The 23,461-nt window shown below is 43.3% G+C and overlaps 1 protein-coding gene across 3 annotated transcripts in view; it reads left to right on the top strand.

The window, feature by feature from the left end:
- The window catches only part of LOC132830779 (thyroid hormone receptor alpha), a 368,439-nt gene that overhangs the window by 296,638 nt on the left and 48,340 nt on the right, over positions 1 to 23,461 (top strand). For 2 of the 3 annotated variants that reach the window (XM_060848622.1, XM_060848623.1), the window contains 2 exons: positions 17,305 to 17,369; positions 19,296 to 19,382. In XM_060848622.1, the coding sequence (XP_060704605.1) occupies positions 17,305 to 17,369; positions 19,296 to 19,382 (152 nt within the window). The remainder of the gene's footprint in view (positions 1 to 17,304; positions 17,370 to 19,295; positions 19,383 to 23,461) is intronic. The other variant, XM_060848624.1, reaches the window with a different exon arrangement.

Here is a 23,461-nt window from a genome sequence, read left to right as displayed (position 1 = left end):
TACACAACGTATGACAAGGCAAAACTCCAATATTGTCCAAGCAAAAGTATCTAACTCCGAATGAAATGGAAAAGTGCTGGAGTAAAAGAATCTTACAAATTTTTATGTTTCCACAGCAACTAAAAGTGCTGTGTTCCGCCACATGCTGAAGAGATTACAGAATATTTTGCATTAATAGCTCACTTCCCTCTGTTGCTAAAGCAAGTGCATAACCCCCTTTCTTCATTTGACCTTTTGGCTCACAATCAGAGACTGTAACTGTGCTCTAATCCGATGTGACACCGTTCGATTTTAATCTTGTCGGCAGCGGAAACCACAAACTGTACCTCTCCCACAAGCAAACTCCGTGACTCAGTTTTTAAAATAAACTTGAGAACAGAGGTTTATTCCTGTTGACGATCGTACAAAAAAAAGTGAAGTGATACAATTGTCAAGGTGGTTGGTCAGTCAGAAGGTGAAAGTACATTCCAATGTTTTTTTGGGGGATTGAATGTCTGTAGATTCAGAAATTGGAAGAGAGTGATGGAAGAATGGATTGAGTAACAGAATGCTTCAGAACCAATTCAATCTTGAAAACTACATTGATTAAATCATACTGATTTTGGAGATTTCCCTTTTCTTTTAGTCATTACTTCAGTATTGTCCAGTGTTTGAAAATATAACAGCAATTCACTTCTCTCATTCATTGTACTTTCCTACCATTTATACTAAGAGGGAAAAGAATGCTGGTTGGTTGGCTAGATATTGGGTATTAGAAATACCAAAGTTTAGACATTTTGGTACAGAAAACGAGTTAATGCCCTTTATCTCTTCATTCCCCATTTAACCCACACCCCCATTTCAACCTCTCTCCTTTCTTGAAATGACCCAATGGATAGCACACTCCCTTCCGAGTTGGAAGCTTTTGGGTCCATGTTCCACTCTCACAACTTGTGCAGAAAATCCAGACTGAAAATCCACAAAATCATAACACATAAGAGCAGAAGTCAGCCATTCAATGCTAACTTGAACATAGAACATAGAAAAATACAGCGCAGTACAGGCCCTTTGGCCCTCGATGTTGCGCCGACCCAAGCCCACCTAACCTACACTAGCCCACTATCCTCCATATGCCTATCCAATGCCCTTTTAAATGCCCATAAAGAGGGAGAGTCCACCACGGCTACTGGCAGGACATTCCATGAACTTACGACTCGCTGAGTAAAGAATCTACCCCTAACATCTGTCCTATACCTTTCACCCCTTAATTTAAAGCTATGCCCCCTCGTAATAGCTGACTCCATACGTGGAAAAAGGGTCTCATTGTCAACCCTATCTAAACCCCTAATCATCTTGTACACCTCTATCAAGTCACCCCTAAACCTTCTTTTCTCCAATGAAAACAGTCCCAAGTGCCTCAGCCTTTCCTCATACGATCTTCCTACCATACCAGGCAGCATCCTGGTAAACCTCCTCTGCACCCATTCCAGTGCCTCCACATCCTTCCTATAGTATGGCGACCAAAACTGCACACAATACTCCAGATGAGGCCGCACCAGAGTCTTATACAACTGCAACATGACCTCAGGACTCCGGAACTCAATTCCTCTACCAATAAAAGCCAATACGCCATATGCCTTCTTCACAGCACTATTTACCTGGGTGGCAACTTTCAGAGATCTGTGTACATGGATACCAAGATCCCTCTGCTTATCCACACTACCAAGTATCCGACCATTAGCCCAGTACTCCATCTTCTTGTTACTCTTACGAACAGTGCTGTAACGAGGGAGTCCTGTACTGTTGGACAAGCTGTCTTCCATAAAAATATTACCGTGAGGTACCATCGATCCTCTTGGCTGGCTATGGAAGAAGAGAGTTCTGCCCAGCTTCTTGCTGACTCATAGCCTGAATGTCACAAACATTGTCAAAGTTTTTCATGTCATACTCATCAGGGCTAACACAAGAATGCCCAATTTCAAATCATCACAACAACATATACAACAGGGGAAAGGAATGCCAATTGGGTTGGCAATATCTTTGGCATTCTTGTGCTTCTAATGCCAAGTATATTACCAACCAATCAGCATGCGTTTCCCAGAGTATTAATTGGTATGATCCTTTGAAATTGGGCATTCTTGTGTTCGTTCTGATCATTGCAACACAAAAAGCTTCAGCAACATGTCTCTGTTTTTCACAGTTCAAACTCTATAACATATCCCTCAATCAGCATCGCTGAAAGAAATGGATTATCTTAGCCATTGTCTTATTGCTGTTGATAGGGGCTTGCTATGGCATTTTGCTAATATTGCAACAGGGACTCAACTTGAAACATCTGCTATAAGGTACTCCAGAATAACCTGAAGTTGGAAAGATGCTAAATCTCTGATTTAAGAAGCATTCCTAATAAAGGTGGGGGCAGAAGCATTCCACATCAAGTTTATCTGCTAACAGGAATCTCCCATTCTTACCACTTGCTGTTGATGGATTAAAAGGGTCTACAGGTCAATAGTCAATCTATTTGGCTAAATTCCACTTACAAACTATTGAGCACGGAAACAAACCCTTCGGTCCAACTCGTCCATGCTGATCAGATACCCTAAATAAATTGAGTCCCATTTGCCAGCATTTGGCCCGTACCCCTCTGAATCCTTCCTGTCCATGTACCCAACCATATGCCTTTTCAATGTTGTAATTGAACCAGCCTCCACCACTTCCTCTGGCAGCTCATTCCATACACGCACCACCCACTGCATGAACAAGTTACCCCTAAATCCCTTTTAGATCTTTTTCCTCTGACCTTAAACCTATGCTGTCTAGTTTCGGACTCCCCCACCCTGGGGAAAACACCTTGACTATTCACCCTATCCATGCCCCTCATTATTTTATAAAACTCCAAAAGGTCACCCCTCAGCCTTCGACACTCCAGGTAAAATAGCCCCAGCTTATACAGCCTCTGTCCACAGCTCAAATCCTCCAACCCTGGCAACATCTTTGTCAAGCTTTCCTGAACCCTTTCATGTTGAAAAACATCTTTCTATAGCAGGGATACCAGAATTGCACGCAATATTCCAATCATGGCCGAACCAATGTCCTGTACAGCTGCATCATGACCTCCCAACTCCTGTACTCAATTCTCTGACCGATAAAGGAAAGCAGGCCAAATGCCACCTTCACTATCCTTTCTACCTCCAACCCCATTGTAATCTGAGGTAACCTACTTCACTGTCCACTATACCTCCAATCTTGGTGTCATCTGCAAACTTACTAACCCATACCTCCAACATTTACATCCAAATCATTTATAAAATGACAAAAAGCAGTGGACACAACACCGATCCTTGTGACACACCGCTGGTCACAGACCTCCAGTCTGAAAAGCAACTCTCAACCACCCCTTTCTACCTCCAAGCCAGTTCCGTTTCCAAATGGCTAGTTCTCTCTGTATCCAATGTGATCTAACCTTCCTAACCAGTCTACCTTGAGGAACCTTGTCAAACACCTCACTGAAGTCCATAAGATCACATCCACCAGTCTGCCCTCATCAATCCTCTTTGTTACTTCTTCAAAAAAACTAAATCAAGTTAGTGAGACACAATTCCCCATTCACAAAGCCATGCTGACCATCCCTAATCAGTCCTTGGCTTTCCAAATACATGTAAATTCTGTCCCTCAGAGTTCCCTCCAACAATTTACCCACCACCAACATCAGGCTCACTCTGTAGTTCCCTGGCTTTTCCTTACCACCTTTCTTAAATAGAGGCACCACATTAGCCAGCCTCCAGTCTTCCAACACCTCACCTCTGCCTTTTGATGAAACAAATATTTCAGCAAGGGGCCCCATCATGGAGATCAAGTGGGGGTGGTACAGTAGCTCAGTGGTTAGCACTGCTGCCACACAGCACCAGAGACCCAGGTTCGATTCCAACTTCGGCAACTGTCTGTGTGGAGTTTGCACAATCTCCCCTTGACTGCGTGGGTTTCCTCCGGGTGCTCCAGTTTCCTCCCACAGTCCAAAGATGAGCAGGTTAGGTGAATTGGCCATGCAAAATTGCCCGTACTGTTCAGGGATGTGTAGGTTAGGTGCATTAGTCAGGGGAAATGTGGGATGGTGGGGTGGGGGAGTGGGTCTGGGTGGGTTGCTCTTCGCAAGGTCAGTGTGGACTTTGTTAGGCTAAAAGGCCTGTTTCCACACTGTAGGGATTCTAATTCTGAGTTCCCAGAGTGAGACTCAAATCTCCTTTCTAGCTCGGAGGCAGGGGCTATCATGTACCGCAAGACCGCTCCTCATATCTAGGTCTAGTTCCTGAGTTTCTCACAGGAGTTTTATGGCTTTCTCATACACTTACCATTGCTATATGTTGACTATTTGTTGAACTGATTCATTTCTACTCTAATCTTCCCCCTCTGTAAGTGACTATCTCAGCTCAGCTCAGTCACTTCATTGAGAAGATTATCCTCAAAGTGGAGTTGAGTGAGCACCCATGGATATCCAACGGGTTCCGAGACATGAGATACCTGAAATGCTAGGCTTCATGGCACCCAGAGAGAGCTGGCAGGAATACACTGGACTGAAGAGCAGGGTACGCTATTTGCCCCTGCAACTTTGCTTTGCCCTTTGGTAAGACCAAGGCTGATATGTTTGTGGTATCAGCTTCATTTTCCTTTGATCTATCCCTTCCCAAAAATCCTCGACTCCTATGTCTACTGAAAATCTGTCTCACTTAGCCCCATTGCTTTCAGGGAAAGAAAGTTTCACAGGCAACTGAGCATCTGAGAGAAAATATTCCTCCTCATCTCTAACTTAAAAAGATCCCTTGGCCTTAAACTGTTCCCCCTTGTTTCAGTCTCCTGCACAAGAGAATGCATTCTATTGTTTTTCAGATAAGAAGACCAAAATAGTACCCAGTACTCCAGATGTGGTCTTACCAAGACTTTGTACAGCTGCACTTAAACTTCCCGATTTATATAAAACAGAAATTGCCAGAGAAACTCAATAGGTCTGGCAGCATCTCGGGAGAGAGAAACAATCAGTGTTATGAGTCTGGTATACCTCTTATCCTTTCAACAGAGCAGATGTATTTTCTCTTTCTCACACCAAGCATTTTCACCTATTTCACATGCTTAACTTTCCTTTATTTCTGCATTCACAGTATCTTATGTTTGCTTTTATTTATCACTTTTACCTTCACTTCACTTTCCCTTGCAATGAACAGTAACATTCCGCACTCCTTCCTAATCACATTATCTGGAGACTAATGTTTTGAGAATCACCCTGGGGATCCCTTCCGATCTTAATTTGTAGAGTTTTGACGTGGATCACTGAAATGGGATTGTAATTTTTTCCAGATCTTTTCCTTTTGCTGTCAATAACTCCTCCAGGTAACTGTCAGGACTGCTATGTCCACTTCATCAGATGGTCGAGCCAATTGCTTTACCTTGTCACAGTCAAATTTTAAAGTGCGTGGTTTGCATTTTAATTTTTTTAGCTCAAATTTTGAAACATCCAATCCAAAACCAAAGAGAGAATAATCTTTGTGCCAATATGAGCTACTCATTGGGTGGTAAACTCAAGACTAAACCCCAAATGTTATTCATTCCTTTCACTAATCTCAAATTACAGCTAGAATAAACAGTTACAATGTGCAAACAATCAATGTTACACATTATCGTTACCAGGAATAGCCTACCATTTGCAATTTCCTCCTATTTTGCTTTCATTGGTGTTATTCCAGCCAAACTGCAAGGATACATGCCCTCATTCAAAATTAGAAGAAACAAGATTGAAATCTAGAAACTGTTATGAGTAAGGGGGCAGGAAGAGTTCATGACAAATCTACTTAAAAATAAAGTGAGGCTTGTCTTGTACCTAGGCCTCATTTTATTGAGAGATTCCTAAATCAAGGGCACAGCTTTAACTCATTCACTTTCACACTGTGAACACCGACTTAATGATGTGAAAATCGGGCCCTGAACTTTCTCTCCTTTCTTTCTTTCTTTTATCCTTCCTTCTGAGGAACTGTGCGATTATAAAATGTAAAAACAGTCTTAGCGAGTTTTGAGAAGATTTGTGTATCAGGTTGAGGTTCTGGATGTTGGTTTGCTCGCTGAGCTGGAAGGTTCATTTCCAGATGTTTCGTCACCCTAGTAGGTAACATCTTCAGTGGACCTCCGGGCGAAGCACTGCTGATGATTTCTACATTTTGTTTAAATGCTTGGGTCTCTTTGGGTTGGTGATGCCATTTCCTGTGGTGATGTCATTTCCTGTGATGATGTCATTTGCTGTTCTTTTTCTCAGGGGGTAGTAGATAGGGTCTAACTCGATGTGTTTGTTGGTAGAGTTCCGGTTGGAATACCATGCTTCTAAGAGTTCTCATGCATGTCTCTGTTTGGCTTGTCCTAGGATGGATGTGTTGTCCCAGTCCATGTAGTATCCTTCCCTATCTGTAATAGGTTTCATTCATTTCCAGAAGCAGCTTCTGGCCATTGGCTTCTTGAGTGGGACTTACAATGAGAGTTTACAGCTGGATTCAGTGATGTTACTCGCTGCACCACCAGATCTCCCCTTCAAAGTGAAGTCACTTGTATCGTCAAAATCTTGGCAACCAATTTGTGCAGAGCGAATTGCCACAACCATACATTCAGTCATGGTTTAAGGATAAATATAAGACAGGTCTCCAGGTAGAATTCCCCTGCACTTCCTTAGGATATGCCAATGGAGTCTCTTGTGGACTCGTGTGAGGGCAGTCAGGACACCCATTTAATCTGATTCAAAAGACACGTCCCTCAGGACTGAGGAACGGAATATTGCACCCCCTTCATGGCGGGTTGATGAGGATATGGTTTTTAATCAGGTACGAATGTGGCAAATGAGCACCATCTTCCAGTCACCATTCCACGGCAGTCCATGATGAGAATTTGTGCATTCAGCTTTGCCATTCAGGCTCCTGGGGCAGGGGGCAGTGTGAGGGTGGGGGGAGGACGTTACTGATCATTCCCCGATGAAAGGACACAGCATCAGGGCATGGGACTGTGGGTGTTCTTTCTGCTTACCCCCTGAAACACTCACCCGTGACCCAGGATGCAGAGACCACACCAGGCCTCAAGTCATTGCAGACCAGTCACCATCTCCGCTGTCGCACCGTTACATATACAGGAGGGACCAGCCTGTGATTAGCCAGCAGCTTTCAGTAGGTGGTACTTTCTCAAGGTGTGCAGCTGGAAGCCAAGATTCTCATGGTCTCTGGAATTCCACTGTTGTGAGTAGAATTCACAACCAGTTAGTCACTGAGGCAAAACGCACGCACACACACACACACACACACACCCCACCCCAACAAAATAGGCATTAAAGAGTGCCTTAAGGTAGAAGAAGCTCTTCGGATGGCATGGTGGCTCAGTGGTCAGCACTGCTGCCTCGCAGTACCAGGGACCCGGGTTTAATTTCAGACTGTGTGGAGTTTGCACATTCTCCCTGTGCCTGTGTGCGCTTCCTCTGATGCTCTGGTTGCCTCCGACAATCCAAAGATGTGTAGGTGAGGTGGCTTGGCCATGCTAAATTCCCCATTGTATGCAGGTAAGTGTACTAGCCATGGGTATATGCAGGGTTACAGGGATAAGATAGGGCTTGGGTCTGCACGGGATGCTCTTCAGAGAGGTGGTATGGGCTGAAAGGCCTGCCTTCACACTGTAAGGATTCCATGATCTGACAGGGTCTCAGACGGAACCCAATGATTCTCAGTACAGCACCATTCAGCAAACTAGGGGAGAGAGTGATTGAAGTATTCTGTGCTCATTTATCAATTCATCCATTTTGTAATGCTGATCCGGGGGAACCGGATTGATTAGCGTAATATTCTTTTTTATAAAATTGCATGTTTTTATGCTATGTCATTCAGAATGGGTTTGTGACACAGGTGTAAGAAAAATCTCTGAATCTGATTCCTGACCTGTATTAATGGCACAATGTTATCATGAAAGAGGTCACCCTGTGTAAAACTAAAAGCTTTGTTCAAAATCATGATTGGCTTTTAATTTTGTTGCTTACCATACCTAAACTAAAAATCTACATGAAGATTAGATGTGTAACACCAACCTCCACTTCTCGTGTAGGTGGGCAGCACTTTACTGAGGGAGTCAAGGTTGCTATGGCAACAAGCAGTATTTTTTTACCTGCATGTTGCAGCCTAGTCTATGGATAGCAATGTTGGAGACTCCAGTTTATCTCCATCGTCTGACTGAACAGGAATCCTTCCCCACTTTTAACTCTACCATTGTCCCACATTTGGGGGGGGGGGGAGATGGTGGTGGTGGTGGTGGTGGTGGTGGTGGTGGTGGGTGGAGGAAGTTGTTATAAGTAGTTGTTATCAGCAACTCCAATATACTTGTTCATGGCTGTAGACTTAGTTCATGCATGCCAATTGTTATTGTGTGTTCTGGACACTACATATATGAATTGCAGAACCCTGATCTTTGTCATCAGAAAGAATGTGTCAACCCATTGCATCTGTTTCAACTCAACAAAGAAAATAACAGCCACCCTGTGGTTTATTTTTCAGGACAATGCTTTAACCAAAACCTGTCTCGCTTAAAATTAAATTAAAATAGGCAATTAACTGTCAGTTATCATTAAATGGTTCATTCTCCATGGGAATACCTCTACCAATCAGAATCCTTTTACCAACAAAGCAGATCTCTCCTTTCATACAGTATACATATTGTTTTTTTCCTTTTCCTTTGGTATTTCTTACGAATTGTCTTAACAGATGCAACTCAGATACCTTTGACAAAATGTGTCTTTTTCAGCAAAACTCAGGCTCCGTACAAAGAATTGACCATTTATCTTTACTTGAGAGTGTGGTGCTGGAAAAGCGCAGCTGGTCAGGCAGCATCTGAGAAGCAGGAGAATAGACATTTCAGGCATAAGCCCTTCATCTTGAATTCCTGATGAAGGGCTTATGCCTGAAACATGGATTCTCCTGCTCCTCGGATGCTGCCTGACCTGCTGTGCTTTTCCAGCACCACACTCTCGACTCTGATCTCCAGCATCTGCAGTCCTCACTTTCTCCTATTTAATTTTATTGCCTTTCCCTGCAATGTAGATGAATCGTTATCAGCCTATCCTTCCGAAAAAATCAAGACTTAAGTTATAGCAGAAAGAAAAAATACTGACAAAAGTTGTTTTAATAAGCATTATTAAGGAGCAAAAATATATTTACAGAGTTCTGAGATTTTTTTCCAAATTATACTATTCCTTTAAATCTAATGAGTATTTTTTTAAACACTGAATTGAATGATCAACAGATAGCATGTTAGAACACCACACTCCCTGACTTGTATATCATGGTTGAAGTATTCTTCCAGCATCCACAGACATGGCACTAACAGGGTTCTAAGCCGATATGTTCAAATCAACATTCATTAATTTTCTGGCTAATATTCCTGCAGTGACCTTTAAGATTTCCCTCCCAAAGTTAGGTGCATTTCTTCTTGATCTGAAAATAAGGACTTTTATGTTTGCTCAACTCAAAAAGATCATTTCTCTGTCGACTTCAGGCAAAGACTGTCAGAACGAATCAAATGAGTAATTTGTCCATGGTCGCCAGTGTGCACAATGTGTGGAGAGAGGAAAGTAACGGGATTAAACAGTGGAAAGCTGCCCAGCAGCAGGGATTTGTAATTAAGACTGAATTTTAGTAAAGCTATGAAGAAGATAAGAGGTTTATCTCCTAAAGGGTTGAAGAAATGAACCATGAACTTACAATAAGTAAATTGAGCATAGTAGTTAGATTTTACTTTTATTTTCTGAAGTCACTTCTTAAAGAGGAATCATCAGTGTATCCTCTCCCCTTAATTTGTTGTATGGTTGAGTGGGGTTTCCAACTCCAGATGGACATATTCCTGGAGCTTTGATCACAAAACCTGATTAGATGACGAGTTTGCTGTCATAGTTTGCCTAGTGATGGTTGGGACCTGGGAACTGAGTGGCCTTGCTGCAGTTAAATGGAAAACGTTTGCTGAGTCTGGGGACTGCATGTTCAAGTGAAAGAGATATTCAAACACAATGGCACTGTAGTCCAGCCACATCTAAAATCATAAAATCGCTGGTGTGAAACCTCCTTTCACTGCACCTCCCTTTTTGCCTCTTAACTCAAGACTTCAAATATAGGAGAAAGGAAAAGTACTGACAAAAAATTATTTAAATAAGGAGCAAAAATATATTAACAGGCTTTGAGATTTCTCTAAATTATACTATACCTTTAAATCCAGTGAGTTATTTTTTAAAACACTGAATTAAATGATCAACATATAGAGAGCATGTTTGAACACCCCACTCCCTGACTTGTGAAACCAGCAATAGCAATTTATTTTTATTGATGTGATGCGAAACCTGATGGTTATTCGCAGCTCTGTATAGATAGAGTCATACAGCATAGTAACAGACCCTTCGGTCCAACTTGTCCATGCTGACCAGAGATCCCATTCTGACCATGTCCCTCCAAGCCCTTCCTATTCATGTACACATCCAGATGCCTTTTAAATATTGCAATTGTACCAGCCTCTATCTCTTCCTGTGGCAGCTCATTCCATACACACACTACTCTCTCTACAAAAATGTTATCCCTCAAGGTAATCTTTCCCACCTCACCTTAAATCTGTGCCCTCTAGTTTTGGACTCCTCCACCCTAGAAAAAATGCCTTTGCTATTTACTCTATCCATGCTCTTCATGATCTTAGAAAACTCAATAAGGTCTCCCCCCAGGGTGAATACCCTTGTCAACTTTCATAGGTGCACCGTCGAGAGTATTCTGTCTGGATGTATCACTACCTAGTATGGCAGCTGTACCATTCAAGATCAGAGACCGTTACAGAGAGTGGTGAACTCAGCCCAGACAATCACAAAGGCCAACCTCCCATCTATAGAATCCGTCTACCAGGCCCACTGTCAAAGAAAGGCCGCCAGCATTCTCAAAGATCCATCTCACCCTGGCAATGTTTTTCTACAATCTCTACCATCGGGGAGAAGGTACAGAAGCCTGAACACACGCACCAGCCGGTTTTGATGCAGTTTCTACCCTACTGTTGTGAGAATACTGAATGGACTCTCAAACTCTTAACATTTGCTTGTACCTGTGTTTTTGTTTTTGCCGCTGTTTACCTATTATTTTCTTATCTATGCTACTTAACTCTGTGTTGCTGCAAGACAAACATTTTCACTATGCCTCAGTACACTTGACAATAAATTCAATTCAATTCAGCCTCCGATGCTCAGAGAAAACATGCTCCGATGCCCAGCCTATTCAGTCTCTCCCTATAGCTCAAATCCTCCAGTCCTGACAACATCCTTGTAAATCTTTTCTGTACCCTCTCAGGTTCAACAGCATCTTTCCTATGGAAGGGCAACCAGAATTGTACACTAAAAGTGGCCTCACCAATTTTACCCACCACATTTTTTATTTATTTGATTATTATCAATGGTGGACATCGGAGTGCATCTGGGAAAATTAACAAACAATGAAATTCACAACTAATCTTGGAAGAACTGTTGGGCGAAGTTCACAGCACAGAATCAGTTAAGTTAATTGTAGTTTTAAGTCTGTCCAAGAGAAAGGCTGCAATAGTGAATACAGTGGGTTCTTTCTTGATTATATGTTTTTGGAGATAAATCTCTTGATTAAACTTAAAATATAAGCCATAGCTATTAATTTAACCTGGGACAGTGTTTGTAGAGGAATAAGAGGGTGCTATTGTGTCTTTAGATTGTGAAGGAGCAAAAATAGCCTTTGCAGTGATATGTACTTCTTGTCAGATGTGGGAGTTGCAAGAGAGTTTAAGGGTTACTGCGGATTATATCTGCCATAAATGCTGTTGGATGTGAATCTTAACAGATCGAGTGGATCGGTTGGAGAGACAGATAGAAGCGATGAGGAATTTGTAACAGCAACAATATATGATGGATGGCAGTTATAGGAAGGGGGGAAAGTCTCAGATACAGTCACAGACATGGGTTAACTCCAGGAAGAGTAAGAGAGGTAGGCAGCTAGTGCAGGAGTCTTTTGTGGATATACCCATTTCAAACAGGTATGCTGTTTTGGAAAATGTAGGGGGTGATGGATTCTCAGGGGAATGTAGCACGAACAGCTAAGTTTCTGGTATTGAGACTGGCTCTAATGCAACGAGGGGTATGTCGGCTTCCAAGAGATCAATTGTGTTAGGGGATTCTGTAGTCAGAGGTACAGACAGACGTTTCTTTGGCCAGAAGAGAAAAAGCAGAATGGTGTGTTGTTTCCCTGGTGCCAGGATCAAGGATGTCTCAGAGAGGGTGCAGAATGTTCTCACGGGGGAGAGGGACCAGCAGGAGGTCATTGTCCACATTGGAATGAACAACATAGGAAGGGAAAAGGTTGAGATTCTGAAGGGGGATTATAGAGTTAGGCAGAAATTTAAAAAGGAGGTCCTCAAGGGTAGTAATATCTGGATTATTCCCAGTGCTATGAGCTAGTGAGGGCAGGAATAGGAGGATAGAGCAGATGAATGCATGGCTGAGGAGCTGGTGTATGGGAGAAGGATTCGCATTTTTGGATCATTGGAATCTCTTTTGGGGTAGAAGTGACCTGTACAAGGAAGACGGATTGCACCTAAATTGGAAGGGGACTAATATACTGGCAAGGAAATTTGCTAGAACTGTTTGGGAGGATTTAAATAGTAAGGTGGTGGGGGGGGTGGGGGGGTGATGGTGTGGGACCCAGGGAGATAGTGAGGGTAGAGATCGATCTGAGACGGGTACAGCTGAGAATAGAAGTGAGTCAAACAGTCAGGGCAGGCAGGGACAAGGTAGGACTAATAAATTAAACTGCATTTATATCAATGTAAGGGGCCTAACAGGAAAGGCAAATGAATTCAGGGCATGGTTAGGAACATGGGACTGGGATATCATAGCAATTACGGAAACATTGCTCAGGGATGGGCAGGACTGGCAGCTTAATGTTCCAGGATACAAATGCTACAGGAAGGTTAGAAAGGGAGGCAAGAGAGGAGGGGGATAAGGGATAGCATTACAGCTGTGCTGAGGGAGGATATTCCCAGAAATACATCCAGGGAAGTTATTTGGGTGGAACTGACAAATAAGAAAGGGATATCACCTTATTGGGATTGTATTATAGACCCCCCACCCAATAGTCAGAGGGAAATTGAGAAACAAACTTGTAAGGAGATCTCAGCTATCTTTAAGAATAATAGGATAGTTATGGTAGGGGATTTTAACTTTCCAAACATCGACTGGGACTGCCATAGTGTTAAAGGTTTGGATGGAGAGGAATTTGTTAAGTGTGTACAAGACAATTTTCTGATTCAGTATGTGGATGTACCTACTATAGAAGGTGCAAAACATGACCTACTCTTGGGAAATAAGGCAGGTCAGGTGACTGAGGTGTCAGTGGGGGAGCACTTTGGGGCCAGCGACCATAATTCAATTCATTTTAAAATAGTGATGGAAAAGGATAGACCAGATCTAAAAGTTGAAGTTCTAAATTGGAGAAAGGCCAATTTTGACGGTATTAGGCAAGAACTTTCAAAAGCTGATTTGAGGCAGATGTTCGCAGGTAAAGGGACGGCTGGAAAATGGGAAGCCTTCAGAAATGAGATAACAAGAATCCAGAGAAAGTATATTCCTGTCAGGGTGAAAGGGAAGGCTGGTAGGTATAGGGAATGCTGGATGACTAAAGAAATTGAGGATTTGGTTAAGAAAAAGAAGGAAGCATAGGTTAGGTATAAACAGGATAGATCGAGTGAATCCTTAGGAGAGTATAAAGGCAGTAGGAGTATACTAAAGAGGGAAATCAGTACGGCAAAAAGGGGACATGAGATAGTGTTGGCAAATAGAATTAAGGAGAATCCAAAGGGGTTTTACAAATATATTAAGGACAAAAGGGTAACTAGAGAGAGAATAGGGCCCCTCAAAGATCAGGAAGGCAGCCTTTGTGTGGAGCCACAGAAAATGGGGGAGATTCTGAATGAATGTTTTACATCAGTATTTACTGTGGAAAAGGATATGGAAGATAGAGACTATAGGGAAATAGATGGTGACATTTTGCAAAATGTCCACATTACAGAGGAGGTAGTGCTGGATGTCTTGAAATGGTTAAAGATGGATAAATCCCAGGACCTGATCAGGTGTACCCAAGAAATCTGTGGGAAGATAGAGATGTGATTGCTGGGCCTCTTGCTGAGATATTTGTGTCATCGATAGTCACAGGTGAGGTGCTGGAAGACTGGAGGTTGGCAACCGCGGTGCCACTGTTTAAGAAGGGTGGTAACGACAAGCCAGGGAACTATAGACTGGTGAGCCTGACCTCAGTGGTGGGCAAGTTGTTGGAGGGAATCCTGAGGGACAGCATGTACATGTATTTGGAAAGGCAAGGACTGATTCGGGATAGTCAACATGGCTTTGTGCATGGGAAATCATGTCTCTCAAACTTGATTGAGTTTTTTGAAGAAGTAACAAAGAAGATTGATGAGGGCAGAGCAGTAGATGTGATCTATATGGACTTCAGTAAGGCATTTGACAAGGTTCCCCATGGGAAACTGATAAGCAAGGTTAGATCTCATGGAATACAGGGAGAACTAGCCATTTGGATACAGAACTGGCTCAAAGGTAGAAGACAGAGGGTGGGTGGGTGGAGGGTTGTTTTTCAGACTGGAGGCCTGTGACCAGTGGAGTGCCACAAGGATCGGTGCTGGGCCCCCTGCTTTTTGTCATTTACATAAATGATTTGGATGCGAGTATAAGAGGTATAGTTAGTAAGTTTGCAGATGACACCAAAATTAGAGGTGTAGTGGACAGTGAAGAGGGTTACCTCAGATTACAACAGGATCTGGACCAGATGGGCCAAAGGGCTGAGAAGTGGCAGATGGAGTTTAATTCAGATAAATGCAAGGTACTGCATTTTGGGAAAGCAAATCTTAGCAGGACTTAATGGTAAGGTCCTAGGGAGTGTTGCTGAACAAAGAGACCTTGGACTGCAGGTTCATAGCTCCTGGAAAGTGGAGTCGCAGGTAGGTAGGATAGTGAAGAAGGCGTTTGGTATGCTTTCCTTTATTGGCCAGAGTATTGAGTACAGGAGTTGGGAGGTCATGTTGCGGCTGTACAGGACATTGGTTAAGCCACTGTTGGAATATTGCCTGCAATTCTGGTCTCCTTCCTATCGGAAAGATGTTGTGAAACTTGAAAGGGTTCCGAAAAGATTTACAAGGATGTTGCCAAGGTTGGAGGATCTGAGCTACAGGGAAGATGCTGAACAGGCTGGGGCTGTTTTCCCTGGAGTGTCAGAGGCTGAGGGGTGACCTTATGGAGGTTCATATAATCATGAGGGGCATGGATAAGATAAATAGACAAAGTCTTTTCCCTGGGGTCAGGGAGTCCAGAACTAGAGGGCATAGGTTTAGGGTGAGAGGGGAAATATATAAAAGAGACCTAAGGGGCAACTTTTTCACGCAGAGGGTGGTATGTGTATGGAATGAGCTGCCACAGGAAGTGGTGGAGGCTGGTACAATTGCAACATTTAAGAGGCCTTTGGATGGGTATATGAATAGGAAGGGTTTGAAGGGATATGGGTCTGGTGCTGGCATGTGGGACTAGATTGGGTTGGGAATATCTGGTCGGCATGGACGGGTTAGACCAAAGGGTCTGTTTCCATGCTGTACATCTCTATGACTCTATGACCAACACCCATTACCGTGTCTACTTGGGATGGCAAACCCTGACCCAGCTTATTGTAATAGGATATTTCCCCATGGCTGTATCAGGTGACACCACATGATTCATGTCCTCTTCTGGTGCAGCTTCTGTCAAGGAATCATAGAATGAAACTGGTCCACATGAGGTCATTTGGCCCAGCACAGCCCTAGTGGACAATCAAAAGAGTTACTCCATTGCTCTCCTTGCCCTGATAGCCCCAGAACTATGACCGAGAGCCATTGACTTTCACAGAAGAACTCTTGGGTTGAAAATCCTGAATCAGGCAAATGCCAATAAAAAGCCCAGATTATTTGCAATTGAATGTGATTTTTAAAAAATTAATTCATGCAATATGGGTGTGTTGGCCATCCCCCACTACCCCAGAGGACAGTTAAGAGTCAGCTACATTGATGTGGGTCTGGAAACATGGACCAGGTTAAACCAGGTCAGTACAGCAGTTTCCTTCCCTCAAAGACATTAGTAAACTTTGTCTATTTATCTTATCCATGCCCCTCATAATTTTGTAAACCTCCATAAGGTCACCCCTCAGCCTCTGTCACTCCAGGGAAAACAGCCCCAGCCTGTTCAGCCTCTCCCTGTAGCTCAGATCCTCCAACCCTGGCAACATCCTTGTAAATCTTTTCTGAACCCTTTCAAGTTTCACAACATCTTTCCGATAGGAAGGAGACCAGAATTGCACGCAATATTCCAACAGTGGCTTAATCAATGTCCTGTACAGCCGCAACATGACCTCCCAACTCCTGTACTCAATACTCTGACCAATAAAGGAAAGCATTCCAAACAACCAACAATGGTTTCACAATTATCATTAGATTCTGAGTTCCAGATTTTATTTTATTGAACTCAAATTGCACCATCCGCCATGTCATGATTTAGATTGGACTTACAGTGTGGAAACAGGCCCTTCGGCCCAACAAGTCCACACCGACCCGCCGAAGCGAAACCCACCCATACCCCTACATTACCCCTTACCTAACACTACGGGCAATTTAGCATGGCCAATTCACCTGACCCGCACATCTTTGGACTGTGGGAGGAAACCGGAGCACCCGGAGGAAACCCACGCAGACACGGGGAGAACGTGCAAACTCCACACAGTCAGTCGCCTGAGTCAGGAATTGAACCCGGGTCTTCAGGCGCTGTGAGGCAGCAGTGCTAACCACTGTGCCACCGTGCCGCCCACCATTTGAATAGCGTTACATGCGTTTCTGCATTAATAGTCAAGGATTAACACCATTTGGACATCACCTTCTTGGTTAGTCAATGTGCATCAATACTACACATTACTAATAGTCAGAATCTCAAGTTTATAATCACAAAACAGCAATAAAAATCTAAGAGATAGAAACAACAAAATCGGAATTTTGCTCGTGTTATTTTGTTGAGCGTGTTATCCTAGTGTGTGGTTGGCCCAGAATGATGCGTTTGTGGCAATGCCAATCAGCAGCAACTGGTAGCTGGGGTAGTTTGCTGCCACCATGTTTGTTTCTTGACTGAGTCTAAGAGCCTAATTGGTTTAGAGAGGTGTGAGGACTGAGTTGCATTAAACTCTCGTTTTTCCATTGCAGATGGCCTAATGGAAAGAGAAGACGGAAGAACAGTCAATCCTCAATGAAATCCACCAGCATGTCAGGTACTGTTACTGCTCAGTTTCAGAAAGGAAGAGTAAACTGTGCAGGGTGGGCTATAGAGTCACAGAGTTCCTGGATGGACTAAGACAGTAGCATTGCTATTGCCAGGGATGACTAAGAGTTGTCGAGTTTTGTGAAAGAAAGCAATTCCCTTTTAAAGTGACCTCATAACATAGATCAACCAACCTAATGGGACGGCGCGGAAGCTCAGTGGTTAGCATTGTCGTCTCATAGCACCAGGGACCCAGGTTTGATTCTAGCCTCGGACAACTGTCTGTTTGGAGTTTGCACATTCTCCCCATGTCTATGTGGGTTTCCTCCGGGTACTCCTGTTTCCTCCCACAGTCCAAAGATGTGCAGGTTAGGTGAATTGGCCATACTAAATTGCCCATAGTGTTCAGGGATGTGTAGGTTAGGTGCATTAGTCAGGGGTAAATGTTGGGGAATGGGTTTGGGTGGGATAATCTTAGAAGGGTTGGTGCAGACTTGTTGGGCCAAAGGGCCTGTTTCCACACTGTAGGGATTCTAATTCAGGCATGCAATGTTCATTCTTGGAATATGAGGAGTGATAGCAGGACCAGCATTTACTGCCCATCCCTAATTGCCCCAGAGAAGATTGTAGTGAGCTAGCTTCTTGAACCACTGCAGACCATGTGGTGTTGATATATGTAGAGTGCTGTTAGGGAGAGTATTACAGAGTTTTGACTCAGTGAGAGGTCACAGGATGTCAGGTGCTTTCAAAGGAACCTGGGTAAATAGCATCTTGTAGATCGGATACACTGCTGCCATTGTGCATCAGTGGTGGTGAGGGAGTGAATGTTGAAGGTGATGGATAGGGTGCTTGTCAATTGGGTTTTATTGCCTTAGCTTGTGTTGAGCTTACTGAGGGTTTTTGGAGCTGCAAATATCCAGGCAGGTGGGAAGTATTCCATCTCATTCCTGACTTGCGTCTTGTAAACAATAGACAGACTTTGGAAAGTCAGAAGTGAATAACTTCCTGCAGAATTCCGAGTCACTGACCTGCTCTTCTGTCACAGTATTTGTGTAGCTGGCTCAGTTATGTTCCTGGTTCATAACTTTGTTGGAAGTTACAAATGAACAGCTTAGATACTTCCAACAAAATCTCAAATGGAAGGGAAATCCTCAATAGAGACAAGGTCTGGTCAGGTGGATCCTGCAGCATTATTAAGTATCATAAAATCACTGAAGTGTTATAGTGCAGAAGGAGGCCATTTGGCCCAACATACCTGCATTGGTTCATTAAATAAGCACCATTACCGAGTGCCAATCTCCCACTTTTCTCCCAAAAATGTATTTTTATCCAAATACTCATCCAATGCCCTCTGGGCATGGCTGAACTGAACCTGCCCCCACCACACTCCGAGGTGGACCATTCTGTAGCCTGATGACTTGCTGAACAAGGGCAGTTACATACTGTCAGTTTCCTTAACAATATTCCTCTCTCACCAGACAAACTGAAAACTGACTTCATTGCTCTTTACAGGGTCTTGTCGTTTGTAAGTTTGTTGTTGTATTTGCCCATAGCTTGTCACTACACTTGAAAGCAATCCATTGTACACAAAGTCTCCATGGAGACTCTTGAGTGATATAATCAAGTTCTCTGAAATTGCAAAACATCCTTTTCACATTTTAGGGCTTTCAACCCAGGAAAAGAACATATAACCCCTCCAACCCGTTCAACCATTCGATGAGATTGTGACTAATCTGTGACCAAACTCCATTTACCTGCCTTTGCCCTGTATCCCTGACAAACATTGGAAAGCAAAAGTCTTTCAATTTTGATGTTAAAATTAACAATGATCTAGCATCAATAACTATTTTCAAAAGAGAGCTCCAAACATCTCCCTTTTTTTTGTGTAGAAGGGTTTCCAAAATTCACTCCTAAAATGTTTATCTTTAATTTTTAGACTCGGCCACCGGAATCAAGGGTAATGAGGATATGGCAGGAAAAGGACAGTTGAGGATGATCAGATCAACCATGATCTCGTTGAATGGTGAAGCATACTTGATGGGCCAAATGGCCAACTTCTGCTCCTTCTATAATGGTCTTAATCACATACTCTGCAGCCAATGGAATCTTTTCCCCATCTACGTAACTGTTCCCCTTAATATTTGGAAAGCTTCGATCATATTACCCTTCTAATAGCAGGAAATACTACCCTAGATTGTGTGATCTCTTATCCTGACTTAACAAATACCATTGTAGCCAAGAGTGTGGTGCTGGAAAAGCACAGCAGGTCAGGCAGCATCTGAGGAGCAGGAAAATTGACGTTTCGGGCAAAAGCCCTTCTTCAGAAATACCATTGTAGGCACTGACAAAACTTACAGTCAGGAAAATACCGAGTGCTGTTTTAATTAAGGATCGGGCTTTATTTGCAGACTGAACCCATTGTATCCTTTCAATGAATCCATTATATTGTGAATGAGAAACCTGAGTCAAAAGCTCTCTCAAGCGTAAACTAGCCTGAGAAATAATCTGAAGTTTCTAGAGAGCTCATATCAACCTCACTGAAAAAAAGTTCCCACTTGTCATTGGCAAGGTCTGTACTGTATGCTATAGACATTTATGATTTCGGTTTGAAATATCCTTCTTGACTTTCTTTTCCCTCTCAGTTACTGAAAAGACTTGATGATTTTCACTATATTGTGATTTAAAAGAGTCGTTCCTGTAATTATGCCTCATGGTTTCAGTTGCTACTTCCATTGGTGTTGTCCTCCTTATTTCCAGTGGGTCCTTATCCAACCCCACTGTGGTTTAATGTAGTCTGTTCCAGATATTCATTCATCCAATTCTCTGAGATAGTTTGAATAGGAAGAGAGGAACAACATATGTTGGCAATAACATCAAATGGAACTTGAAAACAGATTTACGATGAGGAACCTACAAGCTGTGTGAGGAGGTTTTTCCGTTACTTCAAGAGTGATTCAGAGATAGTCAATTTTTTGTCTCTTCCACCTTAACAAATGAAAGCCAGTCTGTATCTCTTAATATGAATCAAGGAGGTCACAGAAAGGGTTGGAGGGGGTAGTGTGGTTGATGTTTTGTGTATGTCCCTTCAAAAGGCATTTAATACATTACCACGTAGTTTCTCACCAAACTGAAACCCATGAAATTAAAGTCCCACTGGGTTTTGTTGGGAGATAGTATTGAAGTGGTAATGTTACTGGTTTAGTAATCCAGTTGGACCAGGCTAAATCTTTTAGGTCTGAAAATGTGTTGCTGGTTAAAGCGCAGCAGGTCAGGCAGCATCCAAGGAACAAGAAATTCGACGTTTCGGGCATAAGCCCTTCATTCCTGATGAAGGGCTTATGCCCGAAATGTCGAATTTCCTGTTCCTTGGATGCTGCCTGACCTGCTGCGCTTTAACCAGCAACACATTTTCAGCTCTGATCTCCAGCATCTGCAGACCTCACTTTTTACTTAAATCTTTTAGGTACGTGCATTCAAATCCCTACCATGGTAGCTCTTGGAATTGAATAAGGACGGGAAGGAAATCAGATCTGCCATGTATTAAACTGGTGGAGTGACAGATGGCAATGATTATTAGTCAATGCTTTAGCACTCAGGAAGAAAATACAGGCATATCCCAAATCTAGCTGTCTGAAAACCCAAGTTTTCCAAGACATAACATTTTTTAATCTTGATTAATCAGTGATGATTTACCTGTTTACAGTAATTCACACACATTCTGAGACAGATGACACATGTAATATTGCTACCAGACACGAAAGAGACTTCAGGGCCTGTGCCTCAAACAGTCACAACTGTACTTGCATCTCCCAATAAAAGGCCAAATCCCTATTGTATACTGTGCCCTCTCTGTATGCATCCGAGGAACAGGAGAGTCGAAGTTTTGGGCATAAGTCCTTCATCATTCCTGATGCTGCCTGACCTGCTGTGTTTTTCCAGTGCCACACGTTTTGACTCTGACCTCCCGCATCTGCAGTCCTCATTTTCTCTCCCTCTCTTGTATGCAATTGATTTATTCTGAATGCAGTCGTCAAGGGCAACATGCAATTTGAGTAGCAGTCTTTAAAGGTTCTTCTTTTGCCCTGATGAATGGTCACTGCGCTCAAAATATCAGCACTGTTTCTCTATCTACAAATGCTGCAGACCTGCTGTGTTTCTCCAGCACTTTATATTTTTGTTTCAAATTTACAGCGCCTGCAGTTGTTTTATTTTACATTTTCAAGGGACCACTATCAGCATCGAGCTGAAAAGGTAAACATGTATATTTGTGCAGAAAGTGAAGGGGTGCTTTAAAAATATGGGCTCCACTTAGCTACCATTTGCCCCAATTTCAGATCACTACCCTCCCTTCCTGGTCACTCACCTAGACCACCCCAACTTTCAACACCTGTCCAAAAGACAGTGACCTGAAATTTTCCAAAGGCCTTCCAAGCTCCTAAGCGGGTATAAGCAGTTTGCTAGTTTGATGTCAGATCAGATAACAGATCCCATGTCCAAAATAAAGGAAGTTCCAAACTCCAGCCCAAAAGTGCTTGATGTTGGATATCAGACCTTGATACAGTGGTACCCAGTGGGGACGAGTGTACAACTAACAATGTTCTGGATGGACATAGAAAACCTGGACTTGAGTATATGGGGAATTGCTTCAAAATTTGAAAGTGACAAGAAACTTGGAAACAGATCAAACAATCAGGCAACAATTAACAGATTTCAATCTGAATTCTCGCCTTAGAGTCGGGAAACTGGAGACAGGACTATTTTTGGTATCTTGCCCACTGCCAAGGTGAAGTGGTCAGTGTTTGGGATTTTGACTGGGATAACCTCTTCAGTGGCAAGAAGATAGGTTCCCAGTCCAACTGGGGCGGCAGACGGACTCCTGAAGCAGAAAGACCAATCAGAAGCCCTCTCTTCTACCTTTGTAAAATGGTAACCAAAATGGGAAAAACAGCTGGGTCACCCAATGGAGGTTGTTACTGTAAAGGCACCCAGACTGGTGCAGAGGGTTATGTAGGGCATGGAGACCTGGCACCATCTCCTCCTGCCCATTCAGTCTTTCCTGTTTATTCTCTGATGGGATCTGGGCGTCACTGGCTAAGTCGGCATTTATTATTCATCTTCAGTTGTCTTTGACGAAGTGGGAGTGTGCTGCCTTCTTGAACAGCTGCAGTCCACCTGCCATTAGGGTGGGAGTTCCAGGATTTTGACCCAGTGACGATGAAGGAACTGCAACATATTTCTAAGTCAGGATGGTGAGGAGCATGGAGGGAAACTTGCAGGTGGTTCTGTTCCCGTGAATCTATTGCCCTTAACTTTCTAGATGGAAGTGGCCATGGGTTTGGAACCAGCACTGTCCCTATGACTTGTCCAGACTTGTCCTACCTGCCTATCTCCTTTTCCACCTTTCCACTCCACCCTCTCCTCCCTGACCTATCACCTTCATCCCCTCCCCCACTCACCTATTGTACTCTATGCTACTTTCTCCCCACCCCCGCCCTCCTATAGCTTATCTCTCCACGCTTCAGGCTGTCTGCCTTTATTCCTGATGAAGGGCTTTTGCCCAAAACGTCGATTTCGCTGCTCCTTGGATGCTGCCTGAACTGCTGTGCTCTTCCAGCACCACTAATCCAGAAATGGGTTTGGAAGGTGCTGTTCAAGGAATTTTGGTGTGTTACTGCAGTGCATCTTGTGGACAGCACACACTGCTGCCACTGAGTGTCAGTGGTGGAGGGAGTGGATGCTTGTGGATGTGGTGCACATCAAGTGGGCTGCTTTGTCCTGGATAGTGTTAATCTTCTTGAGTGTTGTTGGAGCTGCACCCATCCAGGCAAGTGGGGAGTATTCCATCACACTCCTGACTTGTGCTTTGTAGATGATGGACAGGCTTTGTGAAGTCAGGAGGTGAGTTAATTGCCCCCATTGATGCTGACCTCAGACCTCATGAGGTCCAAGAATTCTGCAGCAAGAGGACAGTGGTGCAATGTACAAATACACAGACAATGAACTTTAATGCAGTGAGGTACAAAGTGATTCATATCAGTGGGAAAAGTGAGGAGAGACAATGATACAATTTTAAATAGGATGTAAAAACATGCAAAACCAGCT

This window comes from Hemiscyllium ocellatum, chromosome 32 (genome assembly GCF_020745735.1).
Source record: "Hemiscyllium ocellatum isolate sHemOce1 chromosome 32, sHemOce1.pat.X.cur, whole genome shotgun sequence".
Taxonomy (NCBI): Eukaryota; Metazoa; Chordata; class Chondrichthyes; order Orectolobiformes; family Hemiscylliidae; genus Hemiscyllium; species Hemiscyllium ocellatum.
The sequence above is the reverse complement of the archived record's forward strand: the minus strand, read 5'-3'. Positions and strand labels throughout refer to the sequence as shown.